The sequence below is a fragment of the Chlorocebus sabaeus genome, chromosome 9, assembly GCF_047675955.1.
Source record: "Chlorocebus sabaeus isolate Y175 chromosome 9, mChlSab1.0.hap1, whole genome shotgun sequence".
Taxonomy (NCBI): domain Eukaryota; kingdom Metazoa; phylum Chordata; class Mammalia; order Primates; family Cercopithecidae; genus Chlorocebus; species Chlorocebus sabaeus.
Window position 1 is genome coordinate 33,814,723 of NC_132912.1, and position 22,544 is coordinate 33,837,266.

Sequence of the window (22,544 nt, forward strand, 5' to 3'; positions counted from 1 at the left end):
CAGTTAATTGCAAATAGTAGGAGATCAGTTTTTATCAATGGTTTGGACTTCATGATCCTAATAATTATGGACTTAAAACTCTCTATGCTGCATGAAAATAATAGAAGAATACTTCTGGTTAGATTTGTAAAATACTTTGTCAGTCAAACCTTCTATAATCCTCCCATAAAAGCTATAAAGTATGCCAGAAACAAAAAAGCACAGGTGGAAAAATGGCAGTGAGATTCAGGAATGCCCACTTTCCTATCTCTTTTGTGTTATGAAGGTAACCATCCTCATTCATGCCTACACTATTGTGGTTTCACATAGAGAGCAGAGTGTTTTTTAGATTAGACAGTTCAACAATATAGGATATATATATATTTTTTTAAGCCAGTGGGAATAACAACCTGCCTGTCTCAAAAGTGCGGAGGGACATTTTGAAGTGACGTGGACTGAAGCCTCATATCATCAGACAGCCCAATTTACAGACCTGTTCACCTTTAATGTTCCAGGCCAATCAGTTCAGATTTGTTAGAAGAAAAGCAAAGAAAGACAAGCTTTTATTGACTGAGAAAATAATCACATTGAATGTATTGACAGTATATTCTAGACACGCTAGTGAAATTGATACATGAAGGTACAGGGACCCCTCCCGATATGTTAAATGATGCAAGGCTATTCCATATTTTTAGGAGATGTTAACATGATGAGCCTGTACATGAACATGTTCAATCTGAAATTCTTGAACCTCTGAGATTCTTCAAAATATGTGGTATTACACGTAGACTTACGTCCGTTTGAGAATTTTATGTAGTCTACTGTGACAGAATTTCTCTTTCCAAGCTACCTCTCGCAAATCATATCATCCAGGAGGGGTGCAGCCAACAGAACCCTGGCACACACTGAGTAACCAGGGCAACATGCTTTTGTGAAGAGACCTGGTCTTCCTAATAGCTTTGCAGCTTTCCATTCTGCTAGCAGCTTGGAGGGTATATATGATAAGGAGAAGATGTGGTTCTTGTCCTCAAGAAGTCTGACGTTCTGTTGTGGAGACATAGATGCCTGATGGGCTTGAATAGTTTTCCTGATGAAACAAGAGAGTTCCCTGATTCCCCTCACAGGACATGCAACAGAGGCTCGTCTATTCGACTGCTGTGCGTGCCCAGACCCCTTAGGGGAGGGGGAGCACGCAGATGCGCAGGTACCGGAGCTGGGGCTCCATCCCCACGGTAATGTCTAGGTGTGGGTGCCTGCAACTCCTGAAGCTCCAGTGGGCGTGTTACAGTGCTCATTTAGCTCCCCCATCTGCAGATGGCTTAAGTGTTAACCAGCTCAGTGCCCCCCTTGGTAGCCAGGCCCTTGTCCGGCATCTAGGAAGAATCAGGTCACACACGGTCTTGAAAGATGGCAAATGTGGGGATTTTATTGGGTGATGGAGGTGGCTCTCAGTGGGATGGATGGGAAGCTGGAAAGGGGATGGGGTGGGAAGATGATCTTCAACTGGAGTTTGGCCATCCAGTGGCCCAATCTCCTTTCCAGCCATCCCCAGCCAAACTCCTCTTGACGTTTAGATGTTCCTTCTCATCTCTCCTTCTCCTTGCACCGTTCTGCCACTCTTCTACCCTTCTGTTTGTCTGTTCATGGAGCCTGGGCTTTGCAGGTACAGGATATGGGTACAGGATAGGGGGGCATGGTGGGCCAAAAAGGCAACTTTTGGGTGCAAAAACAGGAATACCTGTTCCCATTTAGGGTTATGGGTTTCCAGACTTTTGAGGGTGGGACCTTTGCCAAGGAACCACCCTCTCCCACCCAGTACTTCCCTGTCTCCCGTTCATATCACTGATAGGATGAAACTTACTGCTTTAGTGAATGGCATAGACCAAAAGTGCTGTGAGATTTATGATGGATTTAATTTTGGTCATCAATCTCTGTTACTCTTGTGAAAACACTCTTTTTAAAATTTGTATTTTACACATGAAGAGCTTTGGAGCCTGATACATGTTTTAAAAAGTGATATGCATGGCATAGTGAAATGAGTGTTGGACTGAGAGCCAGAAAATCTGGAATTTGGTCTCACTTTCCCCACTGGCCAGCTGGGAGATCCCCAAACAAACCACTTATCTTCTTTAAATGTCAGTTACTACATTTGTAAATGTGTGTGTAGGTGGGTGGGTGGGTAGGTGTATGAAATACTACCTTCTGCACCGATCTTTTAAGGTCTTTCTGAGAATAAAACAAAATTCAATACTATACAAAAAGAAGCCCATATTGTTATTAACTAACTGGTTAAATCAAACTACCACTTGAACTTATTTTTAAAATGCTGTTCATCAATGAGATCACTTGGACTCGGGAAGGGGAACATCATACACTGGGGCCTATCATGGGGAGGGGGGAGGGGGGAGGGATTGCATTGGGAGTTATACCTGATGTAAATGACGAGTTGATGGGTGCTGACAAGTCGATGGGTGCAGCACACCAACATGGCACAAGTATACATATGTAACAAACCTGCACGTTATCCACATGTACCCTAGAACTTAAAGTATAATAAAAGAAAAAAAAATAGAAAGCTATCCAAAAATAAAAAAATAAAATAAATAAAATAAAATGCTGTTCATTTTTGCTGTGAGGATTGCATTTATTTATAGATCTCTGATAACTTGTAAATAGGAACCTCATATTATGAAAATATTGCTGTACATTTCTGCAGCTATATTTCATGGTGTCCTATCACTTGATTATTACAACTCAGATATTTAGAGTAAAATTATTATCTGTACTTCATATATTTAAAAAACTTCAGCTTAGAAACATTAAGTACGTTAGTCTAAGAAGGTACAGAAACTAGGACCAGACCCTGTTGTTTCTGACTTTTAATGCAACGTCCTTTCCAAAAAAAACTTCCCTGCCAACACCTTGCTAGATTACAGAAAGGAAATGAAGCTTTTAAAGAACAGTGAAAAAAAAGAATATCTAAAAATACTGCTTACCCTCTTGAATATCTAAAATACCTCAATAAGCCTTAATCCTAAAACCAAAATGAAAACATATTTTAAATGCCCACATATTGTTTTAAAAATTCACTTTCTCTTAAATGGCATTATTTCATAGCAAGTTGCCATGTTTTGCTAGCAACTGCAGTTCACAGATAATATTTCTGAAGGGTATTCACTGCTGCCTCATCTTTCTTTCAGTAACAGATCAACTCCTAGCAATCATGATCGGATACAGCGTCTGAGGCAAGAATTTCAGCAAGCAAAGCAGGATGAAGATGTAGAAGATCGTCGACGGACCTACAGCTTTGAGCAACCCTGGGTAAGTAATTGGTTTTTCAGCACAGTGAATGATCCTACAACTTCCCTACAGCAAAGGCCAGTAAACTATGACCTCAATGCTCTATGAAATGAGACAAGATGGAGTCAAATTCCTTTGGCCTTTAACATATTGACCTTTTCCTCATTTCCATATGGGTTTCATCATTGCTAATTTCATTTTATATCTTGTTCCACCATCTGTCCGTTGCATAATAGGTTTCACTAGCCTTATGACAAGACATAACAAAAGTATTCTCACTCTCAACTGAGCATTTTTTAAAATTTAGTAACTATTTTTCTATAGATACATATTCTCAGAATCAGAGCCAAAATTAATTTGTTCAACACTTCTCCATTGTGCCTATAATGTACAAAGTACAGTGTTGAGTCATTTTTTTTTTTTAAGAGATGAGGTCTTGCTTTGTCACACAGGCTGGAGTGCAGTGGTGTGATCATAGCTCACTGCAGCCCCGAACTCCTAGGCTTAGGCAGTCCTCCTACCTCAGCCACCAGAGTAGCTGGACTACAGGCAAGTGCCACCACACTTGGTTAATTTTTTAGCTTTTTGTAGAGACCAGGTCTCACTATGTTGCCCAGGCTGGTCTCAACTCCTAGGCTCAAGTGATCCTGGTTCCTCAGCCTCCCAAAGTGTCAGGATTACAGGTGTGAGCCACTCTGCCAGATCTAGTACTCTAATCTCTTGCATCCCCCTTGTGTATTTGTTGAATCCATCTTATTCCAGTTCATCCTCCACATAGCCACCAGAGTGAAACAACTTCAAATGGCTTTCCCAATGCCAGAACTGTGTTCTGATCCTGTGTTTCACCCTAGAGATGACAGCACTTCTGAGAGTGGAGGTGTCGGGGCAGATTTTTTGAGATGAAGGGGAGTTTGAAGAATCTCTTTGGGAGAGTTGAGAGTGAGTCTGTTAGAGGTGAATAAATAAGCTGCTTAAGTTAGGACACTCTAGCATGGGTTATTAGGAAGTCCAGTTAGCATGGTAATTTGAGCTAACCAGCAATGCTTAGAGGACTGGGAATAGAAGGAATAAATTTGTGGATTCATTCTATAGTGGGGGTTGGAAGATAGACATGGCAGAAAGCCAGGGCAGGTGTCGGAGTCCTAGCAAGGACACTGGGGAAGCATCGTGTGGTCCAGGTGGGGTAGCAAGTATAGCTCAAGGAAAGATTAGCCTCACAGCCTAGCAGTGTGCAAGAGGGCTCAGGATCTAGGGGTTCTCAAGCCTAAGAGGTTGTGGTCAAAACAGTATATGTTTTGGACTCTAGGATCTTGGAAGTAGAGGTGATAGTTCAGACGATGTTGAGGTCTAAGGCACACCATCTTTGCATGTAAGTTACAGAAGTAAAGCAGAGATTAGTGTCCATAAAGTTGACGAGTTCAGTTCAGACAAAGTGTTGGGAATATAATTTACTAGATACTTGGAAGAGTAGGACAGAAGGAAGAATGGTGTTATAAAAGGCTGGAGGCCAGGCATGGTGGCTCATACCATCACCCCAACACTTTGGGAGGCGAAGGCAGGAGCATTGCTTGAGCCCAGGAGTTTGAGACCAGCTGGGCAACGTAGGAAGACCCCATCTCTACCAAAAAAAAAAAAAAAAAAAAAAAAAAAAAAAAAAAAAATTGTCTTTAATTACCCAGATATGGTGGCACATGCCTGTGGTCTCAGCTACTCAGGAGGCTGAGTTGAGAGGATTGCTTGAACCTGGGAGGTTAGGACTGCAGTGAGACTCTGTCTCAAAAAAAAAAAAAAAAAAAAGGAACATTTTATTTGAGGAAAAGTAAACTACCCAGCTGATGTGGAACTGAGAGGTTGGTTATGTTGAAGGGAAGAGGAGATTAAAGGTAGAAATGTAGGAAGAGGCTTCAATGCTAGATCGAAAGTTTGAAGAGAAATTGTGCTAGGAAAGAACACTGGCCCAGTAGCCAGGTGGCCCGGCTCTCCTGGCCTCAGTTTTCTTATGTCTCAACCAAGATTAGAATAAATGATTGCAGGCCAGGCACAATGGCTTACGCCTGTAATCCCAGCACTTTGGGAGGCCAAGGTTGGTGAATCACTTGAGGCCAGGTGTTTGAGACCAGCCTGGGCAACATGATGAAACCCCATCTCTACTAAAAATACAAAAATTATCCAGTCCTGGTGGCACATGCCTGTAATCCAGGCTACTCGGGAGACTGAGGCAGGAGAATTGCTTGAACCCAGGAGGCAGAGGTTGCAGTGAGCCGAGATCGCACCACTGCCCTCCAGCCTGGGCGACAGAATGAGACTCTACATCAAAAAAAAAAAAAGGAATAAATCATTGGATGTCAGTTACCATTTGATGAAATGGAAGTTTAAGAAGAAGCTAAATGTAAAGCAGATGCAAGTAGAACCTCTCTGGTTAACTATAGAGGCTGGATCCTGTTAGCTACTGCTGAAGATCAGAGCTTCTCAAAGATCACAGAAGAGCACCTTTAGCATCACCTAGAAACTTGTTAGAAATACATATTCTTGGGCCCTGCGTTAACCCTACTAGATCTAAACCTCTATGGGTGGGGCCTAGGAATCTGTATTTTAACAAGCCTTCCAATTCATTCTGAAACAAGTTCAACTTTGAGAATCACTGTTCTAAAGTCTAGACAATCTCTGAGGTCCTGTTTGGTCCTGAAACCCAATACTCACAGTATATTATTCTACATAAAGCAAGAAACCTATAAATGCTGCTCATTAAGGGATTTAGTAACCAAATTAGAGTTTGAGGAAGACTAATTTTGTGGAGGAAAGGCAAAGAGGAAGAAATGGAAGAAGCAGTACTACCGTTGGCCCTTAAACCACATGGGGGTTGGAGGACCATCCCCCTTCCTCCTTACACACTCAATCAGAAATCCCCATGCAGCTTCTGAATGCCCCAGAACTTCTGCACTAATATCCCACTGTTGAACAGAAACCTTACCAATAACATAGACAGTTGGTTAACACATACTCTGTACATTATATGTATTATAGGCTCTGTTCTTGCAGTAATATAAACTAGAAGGAAAATGTTATTAAGAAAATCGTAAAGAAGAGAACATACATTTCCCTTTCATTAAATAGAAGTGGATCATCATAAAGATCTTCTCCATTGTCTTCAGATTGAGTAGGCAGGGGAGGAGGAGAAAGGAGCGGGGGTAAGTCTTGTCTCAGGGTGGCAGAGGTGGAAGAAACTCTGTGTATCAGTGGACTCTCAAAGTTCAAACTCGTGGTGTTCAGGGGTCAAGTGTAGTTTGAAGGGCTTTAACTTAGTTCAGGTGAGGAAGATGGGGCAACTGGCACCGGGGGATCAGCATACAGGTGTAAAAGCTCCTCAGGAAATCAATTCTTGCCTAACTCTGGGAGGTTATAAAACAAGTTCCCTAGAAAATCTCTAATTGTCTTCTGCAACAATATTACTATTAATGACATTTTCTAAGGTATTTAGTTCATTTTCCTAGATGATCACGTAAATTGGGTCATTCCCATGTAGCAACATGACAGAATTATGTTAATCTGCTTATATTGTCTGGCATAATTGACTCAATCCATTCCTACTACATTTCTTGAAGCAGAATTCTTTTGTGATGTGTGATAAATACATTCTTAACTATGTATATTTACACAAAAGGGCTGAAAAGAGTAATGAGCATGGTGTCAAGCTGAAGAAGAAAATAGCAGCTGAATATGGAAATAGTTAACACACATGCACACAGTTCCAACCTGGCACAGCCCTGCCTGAGCCTATCATTCTCCATACCATGCCATTAGGAGCAGTGTTTGCCATTTGACTTTGCCTGGGAATGTGGATTCCAAACTAGCATCTTGACATTTACTCTTTAACTAATTATTTAATTCATCAAATTCAATGAGTTCTTACCATGTCCCAGGCATTGTGGTTGGTACAGGAGAACAAAGATCGAAAAGAAAAAATGCCCTCAGAACTCTCCAGTGGAACTGATAAAAAATAATCATAATAAAGGAATACTTGGTACCATATAGCAGAGGTAGGCTAGGGGTGTGCATGGGGTGAGAACCATGGAGCGGTGAGGACCACATCAGTGCGCAGTGGTGAGGAAAGGCTTGAAAGAACCCCTCTTTGAAGCTGGAATATATTTTAAATATATAACAGAGAAGCAGACATATGTCTTTGAGAACTCAGATTGATGAGTTTATTTCTGGTTTCTGACATTGTATCCACATGCGAGACCTCCAGGTTTCTTTGAGGCTAAATGAGTGTTTCCTACTTGTTAGTTCTAGATGTTTTTCATTTGGAAAAGTGAAAATGATTTGAAATTTATTTTGGTTTCTTTATAAGATTTTAACTTTGGGAACAGTGAATAGGCTGGAATGCATTTCTATGTGATCTATTTAATATGAACAATCATGTTAGGGAAAATGTTTGAAAAAATCTTGTACATTTGGAAACTCAACTACTGAAGGTCATGGGCCAAATTATTGTATATCAAAATGCCATAGCAACTTCAGATAGACAACTTGGCTTGTATTAACGTTTCCTGTAATGAGTGAGCAGGGAATTATTTGGATGACAGGCTGATTACCTTAGAAATGGAATAATTTCCTAAATTATGGGTCACAAGTTGACCTTTTCTTTTCTTTTTATTTTTTATTTTTTCATTTTCAAGCAACTAAGATCTTGCTCCATTTTACTGATCATGTAAATGAGCTTAAAGTGACTGTAATTCTACTTAGTGCATTAATTTTCATACCAATGCTTATGGTTACCTTAGGAAGAGCTGCTCAGTTGTTTAAAATGTAGCTTGGTCTATGGTTTTAATTATCTGTTTTACAAAATGAGCTTTTTGCATCTTGGAATCCTTCTCTTCTCTTATGTATTCTGACCTTGAAGGGTCACTGTATTTGGAAGGGATAGAACCATGATCTCATTCATTGGAATGGTTTATAATCATTTTAGTTTTAAGGAACCACAGACTCACCTTCAAGCTGTGTGTACAACTGAGCCCGTATTAGTTGAAATTGTCATGCTTGTTAGAAATGCCACACACAAAGTGCAGCCAGATGTGTCATATAGAAACATATGTAAGCCAATTACTTTACATACAGAGCAGGATGCTGCAGAAAACTCATCCAAGTAGCCCTTTCAATCCACCTATTTTGAAAATGTTCTCTGTAAGCTCTAGCAGTACGAAATGCACCTGTTCCTGGGCCTTTGTTCAAAATAATGTCTGGGCCTGAGGGAGCTGATTTGTGGCACAAAAGGTCTTTAGATGAGCAGAGGCCCAGAAAATTTCCTTAGCTACATAATTGAAGTGAATTCTCTCCCAAGTTGAGCAAGAGAAGAAGAAAAAGCAACTTCTTCCTCACGTAGTGCCAGGTGCAACATAAATAAAGCCGCAAGTTGCTTTAAATCTTTCTTAGGATAATGGAACAATAGGTGAGGTTAGGGTTATTATCACAGAGCTTCGATATGGACAGGACTTAGTGCTGCTTTTAAAAGAACTAAATTGCAGGCTGCAGACATAAGTACAGTATGCCGTAAAAACTTTGCAGATACCTGAGTGCTGCCCACAAGGAGACTTGCTGGCTGAGACGATTGATAGATGGGATAATGGAGCCTTTAATAATAGCTGTATTGCTAAATCCTTTCCATCCAAGGTTGGGAGTGACTGAAAGTAGTTTTAGTCCTTCAGGTAGAAAATTGATACTCTGCAGTGTGAATATCCTCTTCTCCCTCAAGCTTGCTTGTTTCCTAGCTGTCCATCTTTCAACGAATAACAAAATCTGTCCTTTTCTCCCTTTTCCTGTTTCAGACTTTAATAGCTCTCCCTGCCCTCTTAGGGCTCTGCCTGCTTTAATTGGCAAGGCAATCACAGCACACAGCCACTCTGCCACTCTGCACCACTAGATTGCCTCCCTGTGCCTGGGGAATTTCAGAAAATGGTGGTTTTCCTTTTGTTTCCATCTTTTTTAAGACTTAAAAAGTATCTGCTGTCATTTTCTCATAGCAGCCTCCATGCCTTGACTCAAAAAATGTTGCCTTAGTTGACAGCCTTGAAATGAGTATAACCCTAGCTCTAGTTGGGTCGAAATCACCTCCCATAGAAATAGACCTGGAGGGCCAGGCACAGTGGCTCATGCCTATAATCCCAGCACTTTGGGAGGCCAAGGTAGGTGGATCACAAGGTCAGGAGTTCGAGACCAGCCTGGCCAACATGGTGAAACCCCATCTCTATTAAAAATACAAAAATTAGCTGGGCATGGTGGCAGGCGCCTGTAATCCCAGCTACTCAGGTGGCTGAGGCAGGAGAATCGCTTGAACCCGGGAGGCAAAGGTTGCAGTGAGCCGAGATTGCTCCATTGCAGTCTAACCTGGCGACAAGAGCAAGACTCCGTCTCAAAAAAAAAAAAAGAAAAGGAAAGAAATAGACCTGGAGAAAGCCATCTGTAGAGAGGTGCCCGTCGCACATAGAGAGAGCCTCTGTACTGTCACAAAGTCAGCGCTTTCTTCTGCCCTGTGACCTGTCCCTGAGCCAAAGGCTCTGTGACTCATGGCCGTGCTATGCTCAGAAGCTTTGGGTGGTGGAAACTCCTGAAGCCACCTTAGGTTGCCATTAGCCCAGATACTAAAGTGCCTGGCTTGTTTTGTAGAGCAAGCTTTTTATTTTCCGTGTTCCTATTGCTTAAGATGGGGGCGAGGATAAAAGATCTAAGCACTGGTGGGAAAGGTGAGGTGAAGACAAATACAATTAAGACCAAAACGTTCATTTCCAAAAACTTCATGAGGGAAATGGGTGTGCTTTGCAGTCTTTTCAGCCATTACTCACATCCTTAGTAGCAATTAAGCTTTTCAGCATTCAAGACCCACAAGAGTTCAGTCAATAGTTATATTAATTATGGGGGGTGCAGGTGGGTGCAGAAGGCTGGGAAGGCAAGATGGATAGATAAAAGTTAACTTTGTTTTGATTAAAAGCTGTACATAAGTCTACTGAAGAAAATAATTACTAATATTAGCACTGGCCACTTTTCAACAGAGTCAACAGTTGACACTCTTTACATGATTTCATGGCATAAAAATGATTTCTGTTTAATCTTTAAATTGCTACTCTTATCAGAATATGGAATTCATATTAGGGTCACAGCTCATATGAATTGCTAAAGTAAGCATTGTGAATCTCAAGGGAATGCCATTGGTCTTTTTGTCATCAGCATCATTCTCACCATCATCTTCATCACAGGTTTTCATCCGAAGTGCTTGAATGTTTTGTATTTTATTTTTTGTTTTCTGTATGTGCCCTTGGACATATGAAATTTTGCAGATTTTTATCATTCATAATTTAAGGAGAAAATCTCAAAATGATCCTTTATAAAAATATTACGTGTGTGGATATATATACACACACACGTGCACACCCACACATACACACTATTTTCCTTATCTATAGGAAGAAAAATGATAGATTATTTGAAATTATTGAATATTCTATATAAATGTTAATATAACAATGATTTTATTTTATAAGTGGTAGCACACTTGCATATTAAGCTGTCAAAGTCTTACAGTATTACCTAGTTCTAATTAGTACTGAAACTTCGTACTGTGGATATTCATGTTTGTTCTTTACTCTAAACTGTCTATTAAATATTTTGTTTGGTATTTTCATTTTTTTCTATTTTTATTTTGAAGCAATGATTTTATTTAATTAAGAGAAATGCTTAACGACTTCATTCATAAAACACCGTATGAGACCATTACAAGCATGTAATCTCCAGCACTTTGGGAGGCGAAGGTGGGAGGATCACTTGAGATCAGGAGTTCAAGATCAGCCTGGGCAACATAGCAAGACCCTGCCTCTACAAAAATTAAAAAGAAAAACAATTAACCAGGCATGGTGCTGCATACCTGTAGTCCTGGCTACCTAGGAGGACAGTTTGAGCCCCGGAGTTTGAGGCTGTGGTGAGCTATGCTTGCGCCACTGCACTCCAGTCTTGGCAACAGAGCAAGATTCTGACTCTAAAAGAAAAACAAAAAACGTTTTTAAAAAATGTGGAAAATATTTTTTATATTTTACCTTACTAAGTGATACCAACATTGTATTGCTTCCTCAAGCTTGAACTATTATCCCTTTATAATCTATGAGAAAGACATGTACTTCGTAGTCCACTTACAAAAACAGCATACATATTTTTCACTAGTGGTTTTAAACATAGGCCATGAAGAGATTCACATATCGTGGCTCTCCAGCGTCCTGTGTCATATATACTCGTGTGTTTATTTCCATCTTACAGTCTCTATTGTTATTATGGCCCTGGCAACCGTGGTGGCTTTTTTATTTAAAAGGTCATTGCTTGTAACCAATTTCATCACAGGGTTATTTGTAATTAGCACTGTTAAAACAGAGCTTCGCCTTGTTCTCTGGTGAATCTCCAGAGTTATTACAATTATGCCTACGCAGGTATTTCCCTATATGGGTGTTACTTTGTCATTGCAGTTGTTGATGATATTTTATTTGAAAACATACACTTCTCTGTGAGGTTACAAATTACCTCTTTTCTTCACTTTAATTTTGTGCTTGGACTCGGATACATTATTTTTTCCTGCCATAGGGATTGAAGCCACAGTGTGTAAAATTCGAGATTGCCATTGTAATACTGTTCATCCAGTTTTTGTTTTTAAGAGGTCTTCATTTAAATTGTGAATTAGAGGGGTAATTTTTTATTCAGGCCAAGTGTCAAACTTGCCAGGATGAACTTAATTAGTTGTTGCTCTGAGCCGGTCATGTATACAATCTTCCTTGAAATATGTGGCCTGTTAGAGTTTTATCTTAAAAATAAGAGTGATCCCAGCACTTTGGGAGGCCGAGACGGGCGGATCGCGAGGTCAGGAGATCGAGACCATCCTGGCTAACATGGTGAAACCCCGTCTTTACTAAAAAATACAAAAAATTAGCCGGGCGAGGTGGCGGGCGCCTGTAGTCCCAGCTACTTGGGAGGCTGAGGCAGGAGAATGGCGTGAACCTGGGAGGCGGAGCTTGCAGTGAGCTGAGATCTGGCCACTGCACTCCAGCCTGGGCGACAAAGCGAGACTCCGTCTCCAAAAAAAAAAAAAAAAAAAAAATAAGAGTGATTCTCTTTAGTAACTCACCCTTTTGCAAGCTCTGAAAAGAGAAATGGAGTAAAATATTAATGGTGAAGCCAATGTTTATGTTTCCTCCTGGTGATTATGATAGTATGAAATATGTCAGTTTGCTGATCCCAAACTCATTCCTTCCTTTTAAGTTTTCAGAGCCCATATGCTGATAATGTCATCATTGGAATGTATCCAGATCCAACTAGATACTTGTAGCTGATAAAGTCTGAGGTGAACAGTGTCAGAAAACACATAGCAGAGAAAACAAGTCCTTCAACTTCTTTTTTCTCTGTCAGAAACACATTTTCAGGCCTATGGGAGAAACAACTTAAAAACATACCTGAAACTTCTACAAGACCTTGCAATTTCCCTTCACATCTCCACAAGCAGCTTGTCATAGAACAGCACGAGCTTAAAAAGCTGGTTACTAAATCCTGCTGCAGAATGCCAGATCTTTCAAGACTGTTTGACACATGCATAGAGCTTACACTGAGTGAAAAGGAAAGGAAAATGTGGTTCTTTTGAGGGTGTAAAGGAAATGGTGTAGTGTTTTCTCTCTGTCCAGTGGTTTATCTCAAGCTTCCCATTGCTCACCGTGACAAGAAAACAGCTCAGTTTCCTTTTTGGCCAGCCTCATCAAGTGTAATGGAAGAAAATGTCTGTCTCTTTTAATGCAGCTGATGAACAATTGTTTGCATAAGCAGAACTCGCTCAGAGAAGTGTTTTTCTTGCCGAAAGCCTCACTGATGTGTTATTTGAACGGTGTCGTGAAGCGGGTCTCTGAACACACATTTGTTCCAGTGAGTGTGGTTATAAACATCCCCTAGTAGAGACTGGGGTATTGTAAAGCCTAATCTCCTCACACATTATTTTTGTATCGGGATATTTTTAATATGCTCACTAACTAAGCCCATATGCTTTGAAATGTTTGTCCTGTATATTGCTTCATTACTGCTTATCAACAAGTAAGGTTGTGCTGGCTTTGCAGAAAGAGAACAATAGATGATGCTTGATTTCTTTCTGTCCTGGCCAAAGCCAACCATAGAGGCCATTCTTTTGGTAACAAGGCTACCTGTTATCTTACAGCTCGCCAAATCAATGCTAAGACTCTGTTGTTCTAGAAAATCATTATCAGGGCAAAGTCTACCATTAGCTTTCAACTCTAAAAGAAAATCAATAACTTGTTTCTAACAGACATTCCTCTCAGACTATGCCTGATACACAACATCGCATAACAGAGGGGGAACTCAGGGTGGCCAGTACTGAAAAGGATCACTTAAGGGGCCTCCTGCTGATGCTGTGACAAACCATTGAGATGTTTTGTAAATGTAGAGGCATCATTGTCTATTTTGAGCACAGCTGCTTTTATTTCAGAAGGCCAGATCTAGAAGGTAAGCTAACCATCATCAGTGAGAAGTTGAAGCATCCCAGAAACCTGATCTATACAGTGCAGTATACACGTTCAGTAATCTGATTTCAGTGAGAAGCGCCAATCACCAGATGACTTGCTGACCAAAGTATGGTTTTCTTTTCTTTCTTTTCGTTTTTCCTTTTTTTCTTTTCTTTTTTTGAGACAGTGTCTTGCACCATCACCCAGGCTGGAGTGCAGTGGCATGGTCATGGCTCACTGCAGCCTCAATCTCCTAGGCTCAAGTGGTCCTCCTGTCTCAATTTCCCAAGTAGCTGGGATCACAGACATGTGCCACTGCACCTGACTAATTTTTAAAATTTTTTCGTAGAGACAGAGTCTCACTGTGGTGCCCAGGCTGGTCTTGAACTCCTGAAATGGAGTGCTAACCAAAGTATTTCGTTAGGAGGGTTGAAGCTTTCTCTATAGGGGATGATCAACCTGGGTTAAATTGCCATTTCCTAATAACTAAGGTAAAATGCATTACCTAATAACCAATTTAAGTAGCGATTAGCTTTTGGATTTGTTCTTTTGATAGGCATTTCTGTTCCCTGTTTGGCTGCCATCTGTGGATTGCAGGAGGCCTGTCAGTACCTAGTTTAAACTAATCTTGGCTTAAAATTTCACTGTCATCCTGTAGTAAAAGGGGAATCAGCTATACTGTTTCCTGCTTTAAAACTAAAATATATACCTACCCCCCAAAATTCAGCATGGCCAACTCGCAAGTGTGCACTCCTGGACTTTCCCACTTTTGAGAGTTGTAGCAAATTTTTATCTTTCTTTCTTTATTTATTTATTTATTTATTTTTTAGTATTAACATCTTCTAGTTTTTGGAAGAGCCTCCCTCTCATTGTATCTGCTCTGTGTATTCTCAAGAGAGGTAAATGGCATCTTATGTCAGCATTTACCAAGTCTCATTAAAAAGACTAGATGCTGGGTATAGTGGCTTAAGCCTGTAATCTCAGCACTTCAGGAAGCTGAGGCAGGATTGCTTGAGGCCAGGACAACATAGGGAGACCCCATCTCTACCAAAAAAAAAATTAGCCAGGCATGATGGCCTGTGCCTGTAGTCCTAGTTACCCCAGAGACTGAGATGGGAGGACAGGAGTTCAAGGCTGCAGTGAGCCATGATTGTACTACTGTGCACTCCTGCTTGGGTGACAGAGTGAGATCCCATCTCTAAAAAAAGTTAAAGAAGAGTAGAAAGTTTGATCTCTTTAATTTAAAGCATATGCCAAAGCCAAAATCACAGTTTAAGAAAATTGAGTGTTTGTGGGCTCATAAGAAAAATTATATATATGCCACTTTTCTCAAAGAAACGATTTTGAAAAACAAATCACAGAATTTTCAAAATTTTCAAAGTCAATTGGTAAGAATCGAAACGGAGTCAACCAGTTGTGTGATCTGTGCGAATCTTTCTGGTTAACGATGTGCTTGCATTTTCCTCTTCCAGCCGAACGCACGGCCAGCGGCGCAGAGCGGGCGGCACTCGGTGTCCGTGGAGGTGCAGATGCAGCGGCAGCGGCAGGAGGAGCGCGAAAGCTCCCAGCAGGCCCAGCGCCAGTACAGCTCTCTGCCTCGGTATGAGGACGCCTGGCCGAGCCTCCAGATCCACGCCCCTGCCTCGGCCCTTTAAGATCCCCCGGCCCTTTAGGAACGCGCTCCTTCCCAAATCGCTGGGGCCTCTCCAGCTTGCCCCTGGTAGCAACAGAGGAACCAATAAATGTCTGGTGGCTACTGTTCCTTAGCGTGGGGGGCTGTCTTACTGCGAGGCCAGCGGAAATGCCTATTGCAGGAGATGCCAGTATTGAACCACAAGCTCCCTAAAAAAGTGAAGCAACTGGTGTACTGGCTTCTTAGTATTGGCTCTCCTGCTTCCCGTGTGGACAAGACAGTATCTTCATCTGAAAAATGAGAAGATAACCCTTATTTGGCTTAGCACATAGGGTAATTAGAATCAATGATACTTCATAAATCCAGAGCTCCATAAAAGGATTGGGATATGCCGTGGTTGTGTGGGATCCAAACCTCACTCTCTTACTGTCCCATCATCACTGTTGTCACCCGTGTTTAACTTTAGAGGGTCTCAGAGATGCTGAGCTTGTTAGCTGGGAACCAAGCAAGCAACCCGTACCTGCCTGCTCCCCAGGGGAGAGGCCTTGACCCAGTTCTCCGACAAAGGATCTCAGGTGACTGAGTGCCAGTACATTGAAATAGTAACTATTTTTCCATCAAAGTATTTCTTCCAGGCATAGTGAAGAATAAAAATATTGAAAAACATTCAGCTTTTTAAACTTCCCAAAACAAGTGACTCCAGTAGCCACAATTCTTATAGGCATTTGTTGCTGTATTTCAAAACCAAGGACAAAAATATTTTAAGTAGGAAAAGATTCATTTGCCATGTTGGTATCAGGTAGACTTTTGACTTTGAGCAAAACAGTTTTGGGGAGTTAGGAGACAAATGCTTATTTTGACTGACCAATGTAGATTGATCTTGATCAGTTTCTAATAAAGATGAGTCCTGGCCAGGCATGGTGGCTCTGGTCTGTAATCCCAGCACTTTGGGAGGCTAAGGCAGGCAGATCATTTGAGCCCAGGAGTTCGAGACCAGCCTGGGCAATATGGCAAAATGCTGTCTCCATAAAAAATACAAAAATTAGCCAGGCATGGTGGCACATGCCTGTACTCTCAGTTCCGTGAGAGGCTGAGATGGGAGGATCACTTGAGCCTGGGAAGCGGAGGTTACAGTGAGTCGAGATCACACCACTGCACTCCAGCGTGGGTGACAGAGCAAGACCCTGTCTCAAAAAGACGAATTTCTTTATATGTTAATAACCACTGTAACAACCACAAGGGACTTCACCACATGGACACAGGTCAGCCAAGGGGACATGGAGTGGATGAGTCTCCATGGGCATGTGTGCCATCTGTTGAAGCAATTTATTCATTCAGTTGTTCTGTTTCAATCCATAAGGCTATGTATAACCCCTTTGAGTACTAAATTATTTTTTCCTTTACAAAGGAAAATTGCCAGTTTCTTTAGCCTGCTCTAGGTAAGAGTCATTAGAGTTTTGGTCTTTATAGGACCTTTGATATAATCTTATCTTGTAAGGAAAGAGCTCAGAGTAGGTAAATTTCCCCCAGCTCACACAGCTCGTAAGTCATTTTGCCAGCATTCAAACCTGAACCTGCCCATGTCCTAAGCTATGATTTGATAAGGCCTATTGCTATCAAGGGCTTCTGTTCCCAATTTTTTTGGGACAGAGTCTTGTTCTGTTGGCCAGGCAGGAGTGCAGTGGCATGACCTTGGCTCACTTCAACCTCCGCCTCCCAGACTCAAGCAATTCTCATGCCTTAGCCTCCCAAGTAGCTGGGATTACAGGCGTGCGCCACCTCACCTGGCTAATTTTTGTATCTTTAGTAGAGAAGGGGTTTGCCATGTTGTCCAGGCTGGTTTCGAACCTCTGGCCTCAAGTGATCTGCTCACCTTAGCCCCTCAAAGTGCTGGGATTACAGGTGTGAGCCACCATGCCTGGCCCCAAATTTGGGATATTAACAGGTACAAAGTTCCCCTCAATGCTCTCCTGCCCTTAGCATTTAGAAGGAGGTCACTGTGTGAATCAACCCAGTGAATCAAATGCCTAGGCACTTGAATTAGACATGAAGGTTTGTCTGTGTAAAACCCACCCTCCCCGCCACACTGGCCCCCTCACCCGCCGCGGCCCAGCCAGTCTGTGTGGCTGCATTCCATCGGAAGGGTGAACTGACAGCGTGGACCCATTGGCCCACCTGGCACGGCCCTGCCTGCACGACCACACGGGTGGGCCAGGGCACTTCATAGCTTGTGTGGATGGTGTTGTCAGGGCAGGGGCTGTGTTCTTATTTTTATTGGTCAATTGTTTGGCTTCATAAATTTTGGCCATGCCTGAGAGTGTCTCTGAGGATTGAAGGAGAAACATAGCAAAGTGTGTATAATGAAAGCAGTGACGTGGGAGCTGCCAAGGGCTGAGAAAGGGAGGTGAGAGAGACAGCGGTGGGCGGCCGGGAAGGCAGGGCAATTGGGAGGGAGAAGGGGCGCTTGGGTCCCAGTCCTCAGAAGAGGCAAAAGAGAGAGGCAGGTGCTTCCACTGAATTTCTCCTGGTTGCATTCCAAAGTAGCTCATGCATTCCCAGCCGAACCTTTCGTCCTTGCCTTCCCATTCCTCTCCCTTCTTTACTCTCAGCCCTGACATCTCTTCCCTTCTCCGCCTCTCCCTGCGGAAGCGCCTGGTAGAAGTATCTATATTTACACGCAGAGGAGGGTTGCAGCCGCTACCGCTAGTGCCTCCGCTGTTATTTAGTGTTGCCCTAAATAACTACAGCTTTCCCTCTGGGTTAATTGTAGCTCCCTATTTTTAGTCATTTTATCCTATTTAGATATGAGAAAAGCAGACATCCTCAAAGAGTTATGTAAGTTTGGGCAGCAGAGGCTGGTAGGCTTCTGCAGTATCTTCTTGTCTTCCTTTAGAGAATAATTTATCAATGGGAATCTTCCTGTTTGTGGGGGAGATTAGGAACGTAGAACCCTGCGCCCAGCTTGATGCCTCGAAAAGCAGCCGCACTCTGCGGCAGGCTGTGTGCAGAGATCTGAAGCAAGGGAAAGAAAGCAAACAGGAGGTCGAGGGGACTGCAGCCACCTCCATGAGCTTGAGTCCAGTCCAAGTTTCTGACATGTGATATTCTTCAAAGACACTTGACCTCTGCTTTTCAGATGTTGACAATTAACAGAGTTTTGTCTAAACAAGTTGGTATGGCATTAGAAACCAAAAAGATTACACACATAAAAAAAGTATAGTTACAAAGTAGAGCATAAAATAAAACAAATGGTCTGGGCTTTGTATCAGTTGCGTTAGATAAGGTGGTTTGAATTAGAGACGTATATGAGAAACAGTGGTTTGTAAATTGTAACTGTAAGTAAGAAACTACAGACAGAATTCAAGTTACATTTTGGAATATCAGTGAGAAACACTGGCCAGGTGGTAACACTAGTTGGCAGGAAAAAGGACCCGTGTGGTGGCCCCACACTCAGTTCTCAATCAGAGTAGGATTTTTGTTTGTTTTTTTATTTTTCTAAAATAATGTATTTTTTATTATAAATTATAGGCCGGGCGCAGTGGCTCACGCCTGTAATCCCAGCACTTTGGGAGGCCGAGACGGGTGGATCACGAGGTCAGGAGATCGAGACCATCCTGGCTAACCCGGTGAAACCCCGTCTCTACTAAAAATACAAAACATTAGCTGGGCGTGGTGGCGGGCGCCTGTAGTCCCAGCTACTTGGGAGGCTGAGGCAGGAGAATGGCGTGAACCCGGGAGGCGGAGCTTGCAGTGAGCCGAGATCGTGCCACTGCACTCCAGCCTGGGCAACAGAGCAAGACTCCATCTAAAAAAAAAAAAATTATAAATTGACAGTTTGTATAATTTGTGGGGCACAAAATGATGTTATGATTTATGTATACAACATAAAATAATTGATTAAGCTTAACCAAGTTAGCTAACATATCCATCACCTCCAATATTTACTCTCTCAGCATTGTGAAATGTACAATACTCTGTTATTAACTATACCTACCATGCTGTGCAGTAGAACAAACAGAAAAATTGCTCCTCTGTCACTGATCTGTACCCTGTGACATCATCTTTCTTTAATTCCTAAATCAGTTTCTTTCCTTAGTATCCAAAAGGCAGCCCCCAAATGGAATAGAGGCGTGCGCAGTCACAGGCACTGGTAGAGAGACGTAAGGTTCTTGGTTTGGTGTTTCCCTTCATTTTCTTTTCCTGCCTCTCCATTTCTTGTTCTCCCCTCCCTCGGCTCCCTGTCTGCCATGGTCTGACTTCCTCGAAAGCCTTGTATACCTCACCCTCCAAGCTGTGTGTGTCTCTGCACCCTCCTGCGTTCTCTCCACGAGCCCCATTTATTATGTCTCCAATCTACTTCCCAACTTCTTAGCCTCGCTCCTTCTGTCTTCCTCCATCTGTCTGTGTCCCTGTCACCCTGGTGGCTTAATGGCTTTCCTTAGGCATCAGATTTTTGGTTTGAGTCCTCTCCGTGCTGATGGTCTCCAGGCCATGTTGGAGGTGGTTGTAATCTTTAGGTGATAGTTATTGCCAAACTGCGCTGTGTGCTTTGAGTGGATTCAGAATGTCCAGGGGGCTCATTGCATGCGGGACCAGACAGTCCTATGTGCTGGTTATAAAGAAATGCAGCGAAAGGAGATTGATGTTTTGTTGCTGTTGTTATCCATGACCTTAGCCAAGGGCTCACAGTACAGTGGGAAGAACGCGGGCTTCCCTCTGATGTCTGCAGCAGTTGCTGAGTTGCCCTCAATTAGCAAGGGCTCCTTTCTCTTCTGCTGTGTTTCTGTGTCTTGGCATCTCTACTCAATCCCTCCAACCAAGGAAGGGAAAGCTAACTTTAAAAAACAATTTTTGTCCAGGCAGAGTGGCTCATGCCTGTAATCCGAGGACTATGGGAGGCTGAGGTGGGCGGATCCCTTGCGTTCAGGAGTTCAAGACCAGCCTGGTCCAACGTGGTGAAATCCCATCTCTACTAATACAAAAATTAGCCAGGTGTGGTGGTGCGCTCCTGTAATCCCAGATACCCAGGAGGCTGAGGCAGGTGAATCCCTTGAACCCAGGAGGTAGAAGTTGCAGTGAGCCAAGATTGCACCACTATACTCCACCCTGGGCAAAAGAGTGAGGCTCTGTCTCAAAAACAAAATAATTAAAATAAAAACAATTTTCTTCTTTGCTCAAAAAGATGCCTCTCTAAATCCAGAGCCTTTTTTTCTTTTTTTCCTATTTTAGAGATGGGGTCTCACTTTGTCACCCAGGCTGCAGTGCAGTGGAGCAATCATGGCTCACTGCAGCCTCAACCTCCTGGGCTCAAGCACTTCTCCCACCTCAGCCTCCCAAGTAGCTGGGTACAGGCACCCACCACCACACCTGGCTGATTTTTTCAAAACATTTTTTGTAGTGGTGGGGTCTTGCTATGTTACCCAGGCTGATCTCAAACTCCTGGCCTCAAACAGTCCTCCCACCTTATCCTCCTAAAGTTCTGAGATTACAGGCCTGAGCCACCACACCCAGGCTCAGAGCCTAATCTTTGAAGGCAGTGTGACTTTGTCTTCAAACTACTCCTCTGGGACCTGTTAGTCAATCAGTTACTGAGTGCAAGTCACTTTTCTAAGCACTTTACATGTGTTATTTCATTTCTTTCTCCCCACAGCCTTTCAAGGTTAGAGACTATGCCTGTTTCACAGGTAAGGTAACTTGAGCCCAGTGAGCATAAGTCTCCCAGTGTCACACAGCCAGACAGAGGCAGGCTCAGGATTTGAATCTACGTTGCTCTGAGCCTAAGTCACTCTCCCACCTCGCCCTGCTGCCTGGATGCCTGGTTTCCTAGTGCAGGAAACTCTTATTGTCCGTTTCCTTCCCTTGGTCTCTACAATTGGCCCATTTCTCATTCTACCCTTAATCAAGAGCATATAGATACTGCTAACTTCCTTACCAAAGAAGAGTGTGTGTGTGTGTGTGTCTTACGTGCATTTTACCCACATATCTTACTTCAGACCTCAGGGCAGTCTGCTTCCTTCTCTCTTTACTGATTAATTTGAAGAAAATTTTAGCTGCAAAAAAACCATTTTCCCACATTGTTGTAATTTCCATCCCTAACAAACCTTTAGTGAATTCTCCCTGTTTAAATCTAGAAAGACTGTCTTCCGGGGATGATAGAGAATCCACTTAGGGTGCACAACCGCCATAGCGCGAAACCTGGGGCTCCATGGAGCTGGGGAGGAAGGGGGTTGATGGATCTTAGCAGGCCAGGGATGAAAAAGAGGTGAAATGTCTGCAGCCTATTTCTGATTATCTTCAAACTGATAACTCATAAAGGAATCCCATTTTTGTTGCTGTAATATCAGTCACAAGTTCCTTGTTTTAATTAAAGTTTCATGATTAATGTCAAATCCCTGGTTTCATACCAGCATTTTCCAACAGCCTTGTCTCTGGGCAGATTAATTTATGACTTTTTAAGTGAAGGTAATCAGTGCTTTAGGCAAATAAACTATTCCATCACATCTAAGGATTCTTGCCTGGGCTGACTGTACAAATGGTTCAGTCTTCCCTTAAAAGAGACCCAGACAGACGTGCTATGGAATGCTCATGCAGTCATCATCATAGCCAGAGGCGATGCTGGACATTACAGTCATTTTCCTTACTGAAAATGTTTCCGACTACATTTTAGGCCATATGGAAAATGGGTGGATTTCCCTCCAAACCATATTGATGCAATTCTGAATGTTCAAAAATGCAAATTGCATCATTCCTGCGGGAGATGCAGTGACTTCCCGGACCTTCTTTTCCTTCCATGAGTGTCTTTGTGAACATTCAGCCGTGTTGTGTATGTTGATGGAAAGGGCTGAGCAATACATACTGTCGCCAAATGATTTTCTTATTGATAAATGGAGCAATATATTTTGTTTTATTACTCAATTGTCTCTTCCCCTCTTCCATTTTCAAGGCAAAAAAATTAGGGCATGTCTTCCTTTCTGGCACAGAATTGTTTTACTTCATCATAGCCAATCTTACTGTAAATTCATAAAACCATCTAGAGACTTGATAGTAAATTAAAGATGTTTCAAAACAATAAAGTTTCCTGGAAATCATGCGCAACCCTGTTG

General features: G+C 42.3%; 1 protein-coding gene across 20 annotated transcripts in view; it reads left to right on the forward strand.

Annotated features, from left to right (window-relative positions):
* PARD3 (par-3 family cell polarity regulator) overlaps positions 1 to 22,544 on the forward strand; it is a 714,326-nt gene that overhangs the window by 688,989 nt on the left and 2,793 nt on the right. For all 20 annotated transcript variants that reach the window (XM_037986591.2, XM_037986601.2, XM_037986605.2 and 17 more), the window contains 2 exons: positions 3,180 to 3,300; positions 15,281 to 15,408. In XM_037986591.2, coding sequence (XP_037842519.1) covers positions 3,180 to 3,300; positions 15,281 to 15,408 — 249 coding nt within the window. The remainder of the gene's footprint in view (positions 1 to 3,179; positions 3,301 to 15,280; positions 15,409 to 22,544) is intronic.